Raw genomic sequence first — 18,254 nt, forward strand, 5'->3', positions numbered from 1 at the left:
GTGCACTCCTCACATGAAACATCAGCATCAGTATTCTCAGCACTTTGTGAGCTTTTTCTATTAGTTTTGCTTACAGTAACAATAGGGATACTTTCAGAGAATTCACTGCAGAAAATATTAAGTAATCTGTCTATGTAAGGACTTAATACGATGTAGTTTTTTTAGTGTATGCACATACCCTGAACTCCATGCATGAGCCACATAGTAAATGAAGCCAGGTTTAGTCAACACTTGAGGAGGTCAGAAACAAGTATCTAAAATTCCACATTAACATAGATCCTACTGTGACACTACTTTTAAGAATTAAAGATACAGAATAGACAGGGTCCGTTTGATCACTATGAAACCATTTTACTTTATTATATCATGAGAAAATTTAAATGTGCAAAGCAATGCAGATGCCAAAATATGCTTTTAAACTATTTTTGGCTGAATTTGTCTCTCTGAGATCTTCAGATCCTAACATAAATACATATATGGGAAAAGTTATGGATAAAAACAAATAAAATACATCTTAATCATTAGCATGTAGACAAAATTGAATAAAAAATATAAAGAACATTATGAAGCATGAAAAAACACACCATGAAATTATTCCTGAATGTGAGGGTTGAAAGACTCTGGCGGCCTGAGATCTATTTCCAAAGGAGACTTTAGAAAAGGAGAAAAGCGTTCCTTTACTTGGAATGGGTAAACTATAGTCTGCTTCTGAGGTGAGGGGATTGAACTGAATGAAACATTGGGTTTCTTCCATGGCCCTCTGGTGTAGATGATAGCAGTGAACAATATATCAGTGCAGATCATTTAATACTGGAAAGGATAATCAACAGATCTGGGCAGGGATTCAATAATAAATACACGTAAGTGTTGATCTATATTCATTTTTAAAATACGGTATTTGTCTACTAAGGTGACAGAACATGAACAGCTCATTCACTTGATGATCATCTGTTATAAAGGCATTGTTTTGTAACTTTAAAATACACTTACTTAAAAATTATTAGGCTTATGTTTTCTATGTACAGCAGATAAAACTTTTATTCGACTGTGAGTGCCATTTCATGGAAATTAAGATGAACATATGTTTTAAACAAGATATTTGCCATGAAAATACACATAAAATTTATAAAAAATGTCACATGATACAGAGAAATAAGACTCATGATCTTCACATTTACAGGAATTTATAAAATCTTCTCTGAAGGAAATGTGTTACAATTCAGTCAAACTTCTCATCTTGAAAGTAATCCGCCAAATTTAGATATTCTTGAAGTTGACCATATTTCTGTGTATACAATAAAAAAGCTAGTTATTTTACTCAAAGCAAAGAAGATAAGGTAGGCCTTTTCAATCTACAGAGACAAACAGGAACATGTTCATTTCATGATAATCATGAGCAAAAATCTCATTATAAACAGGGACACAATTGCAAATAAGCATTTCTAACTCATAAAGGAGTGGAAAGAGATCAAACTGAACATTATTATTGATCTCATAATGTTCTTATAAAATATAATTTTTCTATGATCATATTTATAGAAGTATAACAACTTCAATAACTTACTCAACAAAAATTGTTTGAACACATAACATATATTGAATACTTTCTCATGACTGTCTAGGTACAAAAATAATCTCTTTCCCTGATCCTAAACAGACCAGAGTTCACTGGGAGTACACCAATACTACGTGTACAATACAACACCAGTACATGGCACTGGTGCCATGACAAAGTATATAGACACTGTTAGGAAGGTTCAGAAGAGTAGCCATGGTTAGTTGAAGTGATCAGGAAAGGGAATCACTTGAGCTGTCCTGGGAAAAAGGATTCGATAGGCAAAGATTTGCTGGGGAGAGTTTTCTGTAGCAGACAACAGTCCATGCAACAGTGAGAAGACAAGATTTTATGGAATTTAACTATAATTTGAGGTTTTGTAGGGGAACAGAAAGAGAAGACTGAACCAAAGAGTTTGTGGTCAGAGAATAAAATGTATGAAATGCTAGCTGAAGGAGTTTAGCAATAATGTGACAGGCAATGTGACCCTGCTAAAGGTTATACGGTAGGAGATTGACCTGATCTGACGTGTGTTTTAAGAAAAATGGTAAAACAGCCATTCTAGAATAGTATAGCAATTAGTTACTAGTGTCTTGTAATAAGTTAGGTAATGAGGTCCCAAATTCCAGTGATAGCAATGAAGATGAAGAGCTAAGACCCAGGGTGGGGCAAGATAAGAGAGGGGTCAGGATGATTTAGAAATCTCACAATAGCGTTCAAAATACTGACTTCAACTGAGGAGAATTAACTGACCTAATGGTTTCTTATGAACTCTGGTTCCATTCCCAATGAAGAGAGAGAGGATCCCGATGACCTGACTTTTGTGGTGGTAGGAAACTATGGAAAGATAAAGAAGAAGTGTGTTTTCCTTCTAGAAAGGGCTAGGAAACCTTTTCCCCCTCAAGACCTCTGACTGGATCACCTTCTCTGGAAAGAATGAAGAAAAGAACGGGGTGGGGGGGTGGGGAGGTTGGAAATAACCTTTGGACTACTTAGGGATTCTCTTGACCTAGTATTCAGGTAGGTTCTATTAGATAGGAGTAAAGTATTCTAGAATTAGAAACCTGTACATTAAAAGTTTGATTGTTTTTATGCTTTTTATATTATCTTCATATATTTTTTCTCTTATTAAATTTCTTTTGGAAAATTGCAATCCCAGCCATACTGCATGAAGGAGGGAAAACTTCTTGCTTTTATTACTAATAATAGTTGACATTAATTGATCACTTACTAATTGTTAGGTCCAATACTAAACGCTTAAAATGTGTTGATCTTTTAATATCCATGATCAAAACTCTATCTTTGTTGTTTTAATTCCTATTTTAGTGAAGAGGCAACTTAGAGAAATAAAGTAACTTGCCTCCAAATTCTACTGCTGGAAAATATTTAAATCCATGATTTTAATCATTATAGTATGCTATTTCTGAGATTTAAAGGTTGGGGGGTGCGGCTTTAGTTAGAAAAAAGAAAGCCTTCCTATGGAAAAGTGAAATTCAGAGAGAAGACAGTATTGCCTGGCCGTTCTCTCCACCTAAAGATTCTGGTTCCACCATTCTTTTTTACTAAAAATTTGGAGAGTTTGGATCTTATTATATTAACCCCTTTGAGGTGCCAGATTGACCTACTGATTAAAACATGTGAACTGTGGGAATGGAGTGTGAGAAAGAGGTCAGAACACAAAAGGAGGAGGTTGGGATCCTCTGGTCAGAAACACCAGTTAGACATGAAGAAAGGAATAGGTTTGCCAAGTCAGAGAACTTACAGGGGCCGAGAATGGAACGTGGAACAACACGTACTTTTTCTTTTTTTAAAGGTTTATTTATTTGTGTGAGAGAGAGAGAGAGTGTGAGCGGGGGACTGACGGGCAGAGAGGAGGGGAACAGAGGATCCAAAGCTGGCTCCATGCTGACAGCAGTGAGCCCCATGCAGGGCTTGAACTAACAGACTACCACCGTGAGATCATGACCTGAGTCAAATTTGGATGCTCAACTGACTGAGCCACCCAGGTGCCCTGCAACAAGTACCTTTAAATAGTGGCCCTCAATCTTTAATTTGCTTAAGAATCACCTAACTTGTTAAATACTGGGTGTTTAACACCCTCAAGGAGTCTCATTCAGTAGTTCTGCAGGGAGGCCAGGAACTACACATTTTCTACAAACTTCTAGGTGATTCTGACATAGGTAGTTAGGGCCTTGATTTGAGAAACACCAGTTTAAGGAGAGAAAGAAAAAGAACAGGAAACAAGTTTAAAAGGGGGGAAAGAGAAGAGACCACATTAGAAGAGTTTCAGGAAGGGGTGAGATATCAAATCGTTATTTAAAATTCTTTGTTATGTAACAATCTTTATGTAATAGATTTAAACTTTTCATACCACAAAACTGAGACTTGATAGTATTATTGAAATACATTCTCCCCTTTCCTGATGTTCCTGTTTTCACCACCCTATCCCAACAACCCTATCTTCAACTTCTCTGGAAACCCCATCATCACGTGCACTTTCTTCTTAATGAGAAACATTTGTTAGAATTTTGCCAGTGGCATATGACAGTATGTTCTTCAAGTGTAATTTAGAATCAGACAATTACTTTTATTATATTTATTATATGTTTTGGTTTTATTATAATTTTCTTATCATGCATCTTTTTCTTTTTTTTTCCCTTTTTTAAGTAATCTTCACACTCAGTGCAGAGCCTGATGTGGGGCTTGAACTCAAAACCATGAGATCAAGACCTGAGCCTTAAGATCCAGAGTCAGATGCTTAACTGACTGAGCCATCCAGGCGCTCCCCATTCATTATTTTCTTCACACTCAGGTTCCTCCTACCCTTTAATGTCATCCTAGATTAAAAACAGGTCATCTTAGTTCAACTGGTAGGAGGAGGAACAAGAAGTCAGTCTAGTTGGCAGGTCTTTGGGAAGAAATGCAGAAATATCCTGAGGTGGAGGAGGAAGGGGCAGATAAGGAAAAAGCAAGGTGTGCAATGTGAGCTGGGAGGAAAGACAAGACCAAATCGTTTGTGTGAGGTAAAAGAAGGGGTTGACATAATCAGTGGGAGGTAAGAGCAAAAAGAGCCACAGATCTGGCCGTTCAAGTGGCGCTGAGCCCTGGCACTGGAAAGGGTGCGGGTGGCTGGGGCCATAGGATTGCAGCCAAAGAGAAAGGCGTGTGTCATGAGCAATGCAGTGCGGCCACGCGGGACACGCGCACTCCCAGGGGTAGGTGGGGTGGTGCTGAGAAACGTCAGAGTGCTTGAGGAGCTCTGAAAGGTAATCCCAGCACAAAACGCTGTGTATGGGTTTATATCGGCTCTAAACTGTAGTTTCTAGGAAATCTTTTGAGAAAACGTGTGGACAAATATTTTTAAAGGAGGAGGGATCTCAGAAAGAAAATGAAGCTCTGTGGTATTTTATGTGAAAAACAAAACGTGCATGTTGTCCTAAACATGCATGATCTTGAAATACCTGAAATGCCCAATGCTAAGTGTTTTTCTTTAAGCATAAGAGGACACTTGGGTTTTCTCTTCCCAAGAATATTTTTTTCTTGTTCCAGGTCCCTTCTGTTAGAAACCTTGTTAAACTTTAAGGTACATGATCTGGAAATGCTTTTGGTTTATTCTCTGCAAGAAATTTAATGTTCTTCCCCACATATACTATTATTATATATAATATATATAATACATGCATAGTGATTTTTCTACACCTGGCACACAATTCTTTAAAAAATGTGGTGTCCCAAAAGGTTTTTCAACTCCATGAGAGCGTTGGCAACACTTAAATGCACCAGTGAAAGCACGTAAGAATTTCAGGTCATCATGGAAAATGAAGATGGGACTTACTGGCTAAGTGGTGGCTTCTCCCTAAGGCAAACTGAAAAGCACAGAGGAGGACAGGGAGGAAAGCACTGGGAGAGAAGCTGAAGCAAAGTAAAAGATAAAAAGCTGAGGAGAGTAAAATGAGAGAAAAGACTACAGAAGGGTCAAGATGTGGGGGGCAGGCAGAGAGATCCACTGGGTGGTGTGGCTGTGATGGGAAGATAATCCTCAGAAGGGAAACCAGTCTTGATGTCACTCTCCAGACTGGGACACCTCTGCAGAATATGACGTGTCCTAACAAGTTCCTGTTTGTTGTTCTCTTTTTCTTTCCCTTTGCTCATAAGTTTATTCACTAAGCTCTCTTCTTTTTTTATTTTCCTCTTTTACAAATTCCCCTATGATATAAATAACCCAGGCAACAGATCTCAAGTCAGGCTTTTTTTTTTTTTTTTTTAAGATTAAATATACTGTTGATCTGAGTTGCCTGAAAATCTGCTATATGTTTTCTCTTATACGTTCACGTAACTACACTTGTTTTAGAAGACTGCAATAATAATAGCATTCTTTCCAAGTACCATAAACAATTCTAAAAGCTCTGTGAGCAGACCAGAGCTTCTGAGCTGCCAGCAGATCTTCAGGAATCCAGTGCACTCTTCAAAACCCCCACTTTATCCCTGATATCAAACTTAGTGATCAGCAGGATTTGGGGGAATCAAAATCAGTGCTGTGGCCTGAAACCTCTGCATTCCCCTTGATCTTCAGTTACAGTGCTCACTGCTCAGCCCATGTCCTCAAGAAGAGGATGTGGGTGGTATTAGAACTGGCAGCCGAGATCCTTTCCTCAGATTGGCACCAGGTGTTTCTTCACTCTCGGGTCACAAGAACTGTTCTAAAGAATAGGAAGCAGACAAGCAGAGGTGAGTCCTACACTTCGTCAAAGAAAATACAGGGACTTAATATATATGTAAGGGATACCATATATATAAAAGTGAAAGGACAGAGGTCCTTCATTACAGGACAGTATTATCGCTGATTTCAATTTATCTGATGCGCTGAAGGAATGCTTAGATCATCAGGGCACCTGTTCAGGGTTGGACAATGATAAGCATGAAAGGAATGGGTGGAAGAAGAGAAAATACAAAGACGGGGGGAAAGGAGAGATTCTCTTTTAAATTTCACTGTCTTCTAATCATTTGCATCATTTTGCTGATCATAAGTAGGCTCCAGAATCTATGAATGAAATGATTCTTCTATATTCACCTTACCTCCTTAATCCAGCCACTTTCTTTTGACTGATTGAAAATTCTTTCCACTGTTTCTTTAACCTGTTCATCCTCAACTTCTTCTGTCTTTGCAATGGAGCAGCATTCCTGGTACAGCTTGAACTTAAAATGTTTCAGTTTGTGATAAATTCTGGTACGATCAGCACAAATTCTGCCAACAGTAAACACCTAAATCAAGGAATAAACATTATTACCTGACATATGAAGTCAGACATATAGTAATGATTACACAGCCTTTCTAGTTTTGAGATTTTTCTTTAACAGCAAAATTTAATAAATGCATTATTAATTTTCAAAATGTTTGTACAATGATTCACTCACCTTCTCTTATACAACTTAGTTAAGAAAAACTGAACATGTACTATGTTTCTTCAAGTATTGGGCTAAGCACCGGACATGCATTTGATTACAAAACAATGTGTCAAATGCTGTGCAAGAGATGCTACCGAGGTACAAAGGAGGGACAATTAACCCAATCCAGAGAGGAGAGGGGTCCTCGAGTAGGTGATGCTTGAACTAAGTCTTTAAAAACCAGAGCTAGACAAGTTTGAGGAGAAAAATGGCTTGTTAAGGCAGAAGAACAGGCACACCCAAAGCAAGAAAATAGACCCCACGGACACGGTTACTGAATTAGAAATACCTGGATTAGACTAATGTTCTAGCTTAAAAGCAACATGCAAAACTGAAACAAACTCTCAAACCAATTGGCAGTTTTTCACTAAATAATTTGCTCCGAAGCATTTTGTAAAGTAAAAACTTTGTGTTTAGTCCTATTTCGTTCCTTAATTAGTGGCTCTGATGTGATTGTAACACATTAATGTTTTACTGTTAGCAAAATATAAGAATTTTAACTTCTATGTGTATATGGACTTCCAGGATTCTGTGATTAAGAATACTCTTCTTGTGAATCAACCAACCAGAGCATTTCCCGTTCAGAACGTTTGGAATATGTACCGTTATACACACTGAAAACTAAAATAGGAAAACTACAAAATAACATTATAACTAAAAACATTACTACATGATCAATCTCATTCTCATGAAGCAACCAGAGGACAGAGACAATTTCCCTGTTAAGTTATGTCTTTGTCTCTGTGCCTAAATTCACTAATGGGTTGTGTTTTCATGAGTTTAGTACAAGTGGCATAGTTACAATATTGATCTATGTAACTTGTATTCCATCTAACAAAGAATTGTAGTGTTTTCCTGAAGCCACCCTGCAAGGGATCATACAGGTGATTAGTTAAATAAATAACCTGAGTATATTGGCAAAAAATAGTAATAAAATAAAGAATAGTTTGTTAAAACTGAATGAAAGTTAAATATGATCAGCAACGGTTTTGATGCACATCTTGTGAAAATGGTATTTGGGACATCTTACAGTCTTCCTTAAAATCCTCAAAAATTCAAGAAAACCATGTTAAGATACCTGTTCAAGTTCCTTGAAAACCTTTCTGTTTTTTGGATTATTAGAAATAATCACAAGGGCACCTGGGTGGCTCAGGCAGTTAAGCATCTGACTCTTGATTCCAGTTCATCATGATCTCACGGTTTGTGAGTTTGAGCCCTGTGCTGGTGGCACGGAGCCTGCTTGGGATCCTCTCTCTCCCCTCTCTCTTTCTGCCTCTCCACTGCTCATGGTCTTTCTCTCGCTCTCAAAATAAATAAGTAACTTAAAAAAAAATAAACAATCACATATGGTTTGTTCATTGCTTGCCTACTCTCAGTAACCTTCTCATCTCAACATTATCATCAAACGAATCATATCGACTATCACAATTCCCTGGCCAATATGTCCTTTTATACTTTGAGTAAAAAAGATACCACAATAGTTTCAGTGGCCACTACAGGTGCCCTATGTTTCTCCATTTCTGCTATCAAAGTAGATTATGTGGGTGAAGTCTCCTATGGCCATTCTGGATAAAATACAGTAGAAAAATAGTATAATTTTTTAAAAACTTTCCACCATACTGTATTTTATATTTCCATAAAACTGAGGAATTTATCTGCATAAAAATTTTAAGTTAGGGCAAGAGGGAAGGAGGAGGTATTTAAACACCCTTATTTAAAAATCTTTTACCTGTATGAAACAAAAATATCCACTGAAAATATTTAACATTATAGTTTACTTCTTTCCATTTCAAATTCCTACCTTCTTGGCAGCTACTTACACTTACGTAGATCAATAAACCCAAAATTACCTTTAGAATATTCTCACACTATGTGATCATAAAATGTGATCACATTTTCTGTGGAAGAGCCTAAACCATTGTTAGTAGGAGTTCACAGGAAAGAGTAAATGTATGTAATAGGCTGTAAGAATGCAAGTAGACCTCTCCCTTCGCCCCACCTGTTTTTAGTGTATTGTCACAGCCTATTATACCTTATGAATTTCTGTGTACATTGTACACAGTTTACACTGTTGGAGTCCATTTATATAAAGTACTAAGATAAAACTCTGCTGTAAGAACAGTGACCTTAAATGTTGAGAAACATATTTAGAGATTACTTTTAACTATCTAATTGCATTTCTGGATATTAAGGACACTATTCTAACAAGATAGACAATACTAAAAAAAATGGCCAGAGATAGAGAAATAAGTTCTGTGATGATTGTTCTCAACGAAGACAAGCAAAATGACATGAAAATGGTTACTAATCCACTGTTCAGGGTTAGTTAGCATGGTTCTATAAACTGATGTATCTGAAAATAACTGATTCACCTCAGTTATCAATGTGAATTAAGGGATCCTATGTATCCAAAGATACAATTTGAAACAGAGCAAAAACCTGTCACCAAATTTTCCTAAAACAGCAGATGGTGAATTGTAAGGCAGTAGAAAGAATCTGATTTGTAATTTATTAGATACAGCATGTAGAAGTGTAAACACACTGGTTAACAAACTAAGGCAAGGATACAATAAAACATGCATTATGCACATTTGTAATATCCAGCTAATTATAGGGAGCTTTTTGAGGTATTTCTCTCGGCCCTCCTTAATATACAGAGGAGCCAGGTCCTTATGGAAGTGAAAGTATGAAGAAGAAAGAAAAAAGATCCTCAAGAAAAGAGGAAGAACGGGAAGAAGTTTCTCTTTTGTTTCTAGGTCTCTAGAAACAATTAGTGCAATAGACTGAGCCAAAGGATTCTATTTCCTTTTGGTCCGTTTTTTTCATGGACATGTTACACACTGACACTTATTTCAAAATTCCTGCCTCTCCCTTTGGATCTTGAGGGTCTTTAGGAGTCTGGACAGATTCTGGGCAAACTCAAATGAATTCAAGATTACAGTCGGTCCTCCCAACTGCCTCTCAGATTTTGCCCTTTTTCTTCACGTGACTTCCTTTTCATCTATATCCCCAGACTTCACCACAATTTGGTGGGCCAAGGCCTTTTGTCTCAGTACCCTATCCAAGACTACTGTAACTAAAATTACTCTTTCCCACCGATTCCACTTTCCATCAAAGCATCCTGTCTTTCAAAGAAGCTAATCTTAGGTAAGTAAGGAGAAAAATTTTATTATTAAACATACTCATTAAATGCATCCTTCATTATTGGCACCTTAAAAGAGGACCCTAGTTAACCCCAAGCAGTCTCAATTTTATATAACTATGGGCAAAAACACAACATGGAGAATTGGTTTTCAAAATAATTTAAGGGTGGGTCTGGGGATGGCATAGTCTCTTTAATGCCTTAGATGAAAAACAAGTTTATTATTTTCTTCCTTCCTATCCCTTTCCCTTTCCCTTTCCTTTCCATATACATGCATTGCTGCTATAGTTCAGTAGAATATAAAATAGATTTTAATAGGTGCTTCTTCCATTTAAAGAAAAAAATTACTGAAAATTTTAGTATTAAAGAATTTTAATTATGGGGGTGTCTGAGTGATTCGGTCGGTTAAGCGTCCAACTTTGGCTCAGGTCATGATCTCACGGTCTGTGAATTCAACCTGGAGCCTGCTTGGGATTCTGTGTCTCCCTTTCTCTCTGCCCCTCCCCCACTCGTGTTCTGTCTCTCTCTCTTTCTCAAAAATAAACATTAAAAAAAGAATTTTAATTACATTATCTTAAATTACACAATAACTAGTTTAATGTTTGCATACAGCTAAACAGACAAGTGTATACATATTTTTACATAGCTTCAAGGACAGTAATGTACACTGCTCACTATTTCACTTTCACCTAGCACGATCTCACAACCTTCATAAATACTATTTTAGTGCTTATATCATATTCTGTCACAAAATGGTATGATATACATAACTTATTAAATTACTACTCTAATATTTGATTTGAATTATATCCAAATTTGTTTTGTATTATAACTAATGCTTCAGTGAACTTCATGATTGTGTCCTCTGCTTTTATACTGGATGACTCTGCTTAGCATAAACATGTGGGCACTGAATATGTATAGTGTTATAACTCTGGCTATAGGTAGCTATCCAGTGTTCTAAAAAGATAGATCACATCCTTGCTCTTTGTAGGAATCTTATTGTCCATGAAACTGCCAGTTTCAATGCAACCATGACAGAACTGTATTTTATCATCTGATTTAAAAATACTTTGCTACTTTGAGAGCTATCAACTGGCATCTTAAGATAGGTTTTACTGTATGCCTTTAGATGGAGAATAATCATGTTCTAATTGTTAACTTTGATGTTTCTTCCATTGTGTGACTGGTGTATTAATTTTCTTTGTTTTTATTTTATGAGATCTCTCTTACTTTTTAGATATTTGAATAACTATTTTATACAGAATCTTTACTCTTTCACAGGAATATCAGAACTCCAGAAATGGTTTTCTAACTCCCTTTCCTTCCTAGAATTAGCTGTAGACAGGGAAGACAGTGAAAGTACAGCACTAGTTTTGATCTATACAACAGAACATGATCCTTAGAGTATCAAATCACTTTCATTAGGATTCTACATGTCTTACCTCATAAAAAGCCACAGATCAGTTTTTAAACAATGAGATTTGCATATTGACTGTGTTGAGAAAAGAAATGTTTTTATAGTAACCTGCCAAATGATACGTTAAAGACTAAATCTGAATTCATTATCCCCATACAAACTTTCTAAGTGATTCTTGCAACCTGGATTATTTAGAGGGATCTGCTCAATTATCGCCAATAGTACTGAGGAATAATACTACCTAATGTAGCAGAAGAATTTAGATTAACAGTATATTTCTATCATAATAACTGACTGGCAGTACTTAGAGGCAACTCTAAGGGCCCCCCAAACACACACACCCTTCATAGATATACAGACTCACCAGAGGAAGCTCTCATCATTAATATTTTTGCATTTATAAACTTGTCATATAAGACATTTTTCACATTCAAAATTATACCTTCTTTCCTTATACTCTTTCCCTCTGTCCTAGTGCTTTCTCCATTTGTAAAAATAACAGGGTTATTTGTGTAAGCTTACGTATTGAAAATTTCTAAATACTGAAAACCAAAATGAGAGGGAAAAATACCTGTTTATCATGTGACATGAAATCGTCTGTTTCCATAGTCCTGGTGTTATACAACTTTCCTGATAAACGCACCGAGTACCTGCAGTGGCGATGCAATCCACAAGCCTGACAGCAACAATTTTCAGGATTCTTCAAATGGATACTTACATTAGAATAATTTTCTACCCGCTCCTGAAAACAATGAAAAAATGTAATGAAGCTTTACAAGACTGGAAAAAACAACAAAATAAAACATAAAAAGAACCTAACCAAATTAAAACCAATATTAGGAATCACAGTAAGTGGTTAGGATGTAAGAGCAAAACACACTGATATTTCTTATGTTTATGCAGAATATGGGGTAGATATTTGACAAGATATTTTTAAATAAAAAAATAACTTATAATTTAGGCTATTAAATGAAAAGAAACCAGACTAGGAAAAAAAATTAGTTTCATATCCTCCCCATTTGTGTGTTACTATTAAGTAGTATTCTTCGCAGATACTAATTTACTTTTCTCCTCTCATCTCTAGTTAGGTATGAGGTATTATAGTTAAAAATAGAAAAGACTGAGCAGCAAAAATTCAGGATACTACAATAAAAAGATGAATTCATTTAGGTTAGTTGAAAATTGAGAAAAACCAGATCACAGTCTCCATTGTGTAAATTATAGCATATTTCCCACAAAATATTCCAGAAATAATTTAATTTCTTCTTTTTTTAATGTTTATTTATTTTTGAGAGAGAGAGAGAGAGACAGACAGACAGACAGAGCATGAGCAGGGGAGGGGCACAGTGTGAGGGAGACACAGAATATGAAGCGGGCTCCAGGCTCTGAGCTGTCAGCAGAAGAGTCCAACAAGGGGCTCGAACCCACGAACTGTGAGATCATGACCTGAGCTGAAGTCGGACGCTTAACCAACTGAGCCACCCAGGTACCCCCGGAAATAATTTAATCCTCTGAATGGCTACCTACTAAATAAAGTACTATGAAAATAAACAAGTTGGTCATAAAACTGCTAGGTGGCCAGTATTGATATAGACAGCCTAATAGCTGAATTAGCAATGAGTTAACAAACTGAGGAAATATTTGGCATTTGTAAACTTGTGGTTGCATATTTTTGCCCACACTCTATGCCTGTGCTAGATACTGCTGTTATAATTAGTAGTGTAGATTAGGTTTTACCATAATGTTTGAACTACATACAGTGAACGTATTAGCAGGGTTACTAACCTATATTCGTATTCTCTACCAGCTTGAGAGTAAATATCCAGTATAGTAATAGTTTCCTTTCTAACACTGTATGATTCACAACAACATTGCATTTTCTTTACTTTTAATATTTCTCATATTTCATGGCCCTTTGTGTGACATGTGTCACTTACAGGCTGACATTCTGAGGGAATAGGTGGCTAACCACCTCCCCTTCTTGCTTCTCTGGTCCTTATGGAAGCACATTTGAGATGAAAGCTCCAGCAGCTTGGCTCTGTGAGTGACTACAATATGTAGGAACACTCCTGCTGGTTTACACGGGACATATAACTGAAAAATAAACTTTGCTGGGGTAAGCTATTAAGATTTTCATTGCTGGTATGTCCCATTATTTATTTTTTGCAGCATAACTTAGCTAATTTTGACCAAGACCATACTGAATCATCTATGTCTCTACATTTGTAAGTTAATATTTTCTTATATCTTAGAGTTATTATTTCAACATTGGGTTATCCAAATTCAGCATAACATACCACAGTATAGTAAAGCATAATATAGCATAGTGGTATGGGCTTTCAAGTCAGAGAAATATTAGAAAGCTATGATTTCTAGGTTTGAACACTGGCCTAGCTAATAACTAGCTCTATAGCCTTGTGTTACTCAATTTTTCTGAGTCACGGTTTTCTCTTCTTTAAAATGGAGGAAATAATAGTGCCTTCCTCATGGGGTTGCTCTGAAGATCAAATAAGATACTTTACACTGCATGCAAATTACTTGGCCAAGTTAAATGAGCATTAAATATACGCTATTTTTCTATTAAAGAAAACAATATTTATACCATGTTCTAAGAACTACGCTATGTATTTTACCTTCCAAGTAAGTAACTATTCCTTTTACTTTTTAAAGTAGGTAAATGTTTTCTGTATCTGAGGAAAAGACTAGAGTTTAGAGAGATTAAAAACTCACCCAAAGGAAAAAATATATATATGGTGTCCCTAAACTCAGTCATTCTCCAAACTGAAGTCTTCTCTTTCTGTAATCCCATAACTGTCCCTTAATAAACCATCTATGGCTAATTTATCAGGTAATTCAAGATTGAACAGGCCTTGGATGAAGTCAAATCTCCTGACATAAATGAGGTAGAGTAGCTAATGATTTAAGTTCTAAAAGGACTGTTAGGAACTTGGATCTCTGTTATCTTGCTATTTTCCTAATAATTGGGAGATAGAATGTTAGAAGTAGGGAGATTAAAAAAAAAAAACGTAAAAATCATGTAAGATAGCCTCTACTATTAGAGATCATAAAATAGAAATCTATGGGATAACATGAAATGCAATAAATCTTATACATTAAAAGGATGCTCCCCCTAAATTGGTAGAATTACAAAATCTTAAAGTGGAGAAGGATTTCAAAGGCAACCTAGGCCATTGTTTCCCAAATTATGTTAAGGAAATCAATTCTTCTAGCAGGTGATAGAAGGAGGTGATAAAAGGTAGCTCATGAAAAGGAGCCTCATAGTAAAACACAAATTTGGAAAGTATTACATTCTACATCACCCTCTTGAAGATTTATAGTATAAATTTACACATTAATTCTCCTTGAAAAGTCCTCCAGTTAAGTTTAACTCTTTCTCTTAACAATGGAACTCTTTTCTGAAGAGAGAATTAACATCCTATGAGATAACCTCCTCATTTCAATAGATGGGCTAAGACCTGAGAAGTTCTAAAATTATTCATCATTTAGAACTACTTAATTACTGGATACATATAATAAGTGTTACAATAATTAAAACAATAGTAGCCTTTACATGGGCTAAGACCTGAGATGTTCTAAAGTTATTCATCATTTAGAACTACTTAATTACTGGATACATATAATAAGTGTTACAATAATTAAAACAATAGTAGCTTTTAGAAGAGGTGATAAGCTGATTATTCAACAAAAAAAAATGCCAGTAATTTAGAAGATTATTCATTCTGACTGGATATTTAAATCCCGATAGGCCTCCCACTCCCATACCCCCAACCAGAAATTCAAAAACAAATAAAAAACTATATACCTTATATAGCTCTTTCCAACGGCTTCTAGAAGCTAAACTCTCTAGACGAGGCTGAACAAAGCGGTTATCCAAATAATGAAGAGATGTCAACATATCTTGTGCATATGATTTTTGTCTGGTGCCATCTGTTCAGGGGAACAACAATAACAACAACAAAAAATAATCACTTAGCCCTTAGGAAATATCTATCATCTATCTATCTATCTATCTATCTATCTATCTATCTAATTTTTAAGCCCCCCCACACCAATGAATTATCCAGCTTCAACTACCAATAGTACCAAGGTCGAGAAACGTTATTAGGAAATATTTAAATAACTGAATACTTAAGGATTTCTTCCCACAGTTTTAGAAGGTATTTTAAATTTAAAAAAGATTAATGAAGAAAAAAACCACAATTCCATCAGAATGTTAGGGAAAGGAAAGAACCACAGAGGCCTTCTAATTATTCCTTAACTACATCAGACTTACTCTTTTTTTTTATCTTAATCCCAGGAAAATTAACATACAATGTTTTATTAGTTTCAGATGTACATCATAGTGATTCAACAATGCCATACGTTACTCAGTGCTCACCATGATAAATGTACTCTTAATCCTCATTGCCTATTTTATCCACCCCCCACCCACCTCCGCTCTGATAACTACCAGTTTGTTCTCTATAGTTAAGAGAGTTTTTTGTTTGTCCCTTTTTTCTTTGTTCATTTGTTTTGTTTCTTAAATCCTACATATAAGTGAGAGCATATGGTCTTTGTCTTTCTCTAGCTGACTTATTTCACTTATCATTATACCCTCTAGATCCAACCATGTTGTTGCAAATGGCAAGATCTCATTCTTTTTTATGGCTATGTAATATTCCATTGGCTATATATATCACTTCTTTATCCATTCATCTATCACATCAAACTCACTTTACCTAAGGATCTTGGCACTGGGTGTTCTCTCAGCTAGATCTATGCATTATTTCCCCTTGACTTCATTCAGGTTTCTGCTTAAAAGTCACTTCTTGGGGTGCCTGGGTGGCTCAGTTGTTAAGCATCTGACTTCTGCTCAGGTCATGATCTCAATGGTTTGTGAGGTTGAGGAACACATCAGGTGAGCTTGAGCCCTGCTTTGAGTGAGCCCCACTTCTCTCTCTCTCCCCCCCACCCCCTGCCCAGTCTCTCTCTCTCCCTCTGCCCTTCCTGGGATTCTCTCTCTCTGCCCCTGGCTCACGTGCACCCTCTCTCTCTCTCTCTCTCAAAAAAAAAAAAAAAGTCACCTCTTGAGAGACCTTCTTCGACCAATCTAATAGATACTTTCCTTTCCTTTATCACTTGATCTCCTTAACTTACTTAATTTTTTCTCAAGAACTAATCACTAGTTGAAATTATGTTATATATTTGTTTACTCATTCATTGTCTGTCTGTCTCATTAGAGCAACATGAGGGCAGGAATCTTATATGTCATAGTCATTGCCATATCCCCAGCCCTCAAATAAATGCCTGCCCCTTAGGCACTCTATAAGTATTTGTTCAATAAACTGTGAATGAAATCTCACTTTGGCAATTAGGTAGATATTCAGAACAACATATTATAGTCTTTATTAACTGCCAGATCATGTGCTAGATGCAAGAGATAAGTGTATATCTAAGGCATGGTTCTTCTTGTACTCTTAGAAGGGAGAAAGGCAAAAATACATTTTCAATACAGTAAGTATACACACATCAGTACCACCAGGGTAGCACAAATGAGGGAGTGAAAATGATTTTACACTCACCTGGAAAATCTAGGGTGGAAAGGGATTATATTTTAAGAGAGAACAGTATGAGCAAAGGCACAAAGCATAAAACAGTATGTAACTTCTGGCGAAATTCAAGTTTAGAGAGGCTGAGACAACACATGGGTATTGAACTACTCTACTGTTTTGAGTCTATGCCTTATATCCTCACAGTCACTGTGAACTCTCTAAAGTCAGAGGAACATCACATATTTCTTTTCCACTTTCCACATATCACAAATAGACAGTAGCAAGTTTTTGAAGTGAATGGGCTTCTGGTGTAGTTAAGTTGATCCTAGGGAATAATTGGAGGGCCTTTAGAATACGGTCTCTTGGTTTTGCTTAAATGTATATATATATGTTATATTATATTGTATTATATTATATTATATTATATTATATTATATTATATTATATTAATTATATTGGTAGGGTTTTAGAAATTGGAAAAAGAAAAAAAGATACTAATTGTTCCACTCATATTAACTTACCATACAATGTTCCCAGAAAAGATTCATCTAAAGCATTGATCAGAAGAGCCTTCACAACTCTTTCAAAGTGAGTATAGTGGTCACTAAAAGAATCTGAAATTAATTTTAAATACATATTAGAACATAACAGATAAAACAATTCCCTGAATAAAATAGTTTCCTTTCTCTAAGAAATTAATACTATAAATAGGAGAAATCACTTAGTCATCCTAATTTTATAGCTGCCTCGGTGACTTTTCTAGTCACTGAGCAAACCTCCATTTTCCAGATTTACTGGCTTCTAATCCAAAATTTCAAGTTGTTATTTAAAATAATCTTCACTTTCCAAACTTATTAAGAGAAAACTGTTCAGAAAATAGTAAGAGATATGTTGTGAAAAAAGCCCCAAATCATCCCCTGTGCACCTAAGTTTAATTATCAACTTAATAATTAGAGTGAGAGAGCAAAAGAGAAAACTTCTACAGGTAGATTGTTCAATATGTACCTGCAACTCCTGACTTTCCTTCTTTCTAAAACATGTTACATATGAAATTGTTCAGGAAATTATTACCCTACCCAGAACTCCAATGGCTATAAAAACTCGATTTCCCTTTCTCTGTCCCAGATTTAGGATTTTCCA

General features: G+C 35.9%; 1 protein-coding gene across 4 annotated transcripts in view; it reads right to left on the minus strand.

The window, feature by feature from the left end:
- Positions 1 to 1,020: 1,020 nt before the first annotated feature.
- Positions 1,021 to 18,254, minus strand: part of CCDC82 (coiled-coil domain containing 82) — a 33,762-nt gene continuing 16,528 nt past the window's right edge. For 2 of the 4 annotated variants that reach the window (XM_060605295.3, XM_060605296.3), the window contains exons 4-9: positions 17,636 to 17,728; positions 15,386 to 15,510; positions 12,134 to 12,304; positions 6,632 to 6,817; positions 2,309 to 2,392; positions 1,021 to 1,285 (exon numbers count right to left, since the gene is read on the minus strand). In XM_060605295.3, the coding sequence (XP_060461278.1) occupies positions 2,309 to 2,392; positions 6,632 to 6,817; positions 12,134 to 12,304; positions 15,386 to 15,510; positions 17,636 to 17,728 (659 nt within the window). In that variant the 3' untranslated portion in view covers positions 1,021 to 1,285. Of the gene's footprint in view, positions 1,286 to 2,308; positions 2,393 to 5,793; positions 6,256 to 6,631; positions 6,818 to 12,133; positions 12,305 to 15,385; positions 15,511 to 17,635; positions 17,729 to 18,254 lie in introns of those variants that run through there. The other 2 variants (XM_060605297.3, XM_060605298.3) reach the window with 2 other exon arrangements.

The sequence above is a fragment of the Panthera onca genome, chromosome D1, assembly GCF_046562875.1.
Source record: "Panthera onca isolate mPanOnc1 chromosome D1, mPanOnc1 haplotype 2, whole genome shotgun sequence".
NCBI classification, from domain to species: Eukaryota; Metazoa; Chordata; class Mammalia; order Carnivora; family Felidae; genus Panthera; species Panthera onca.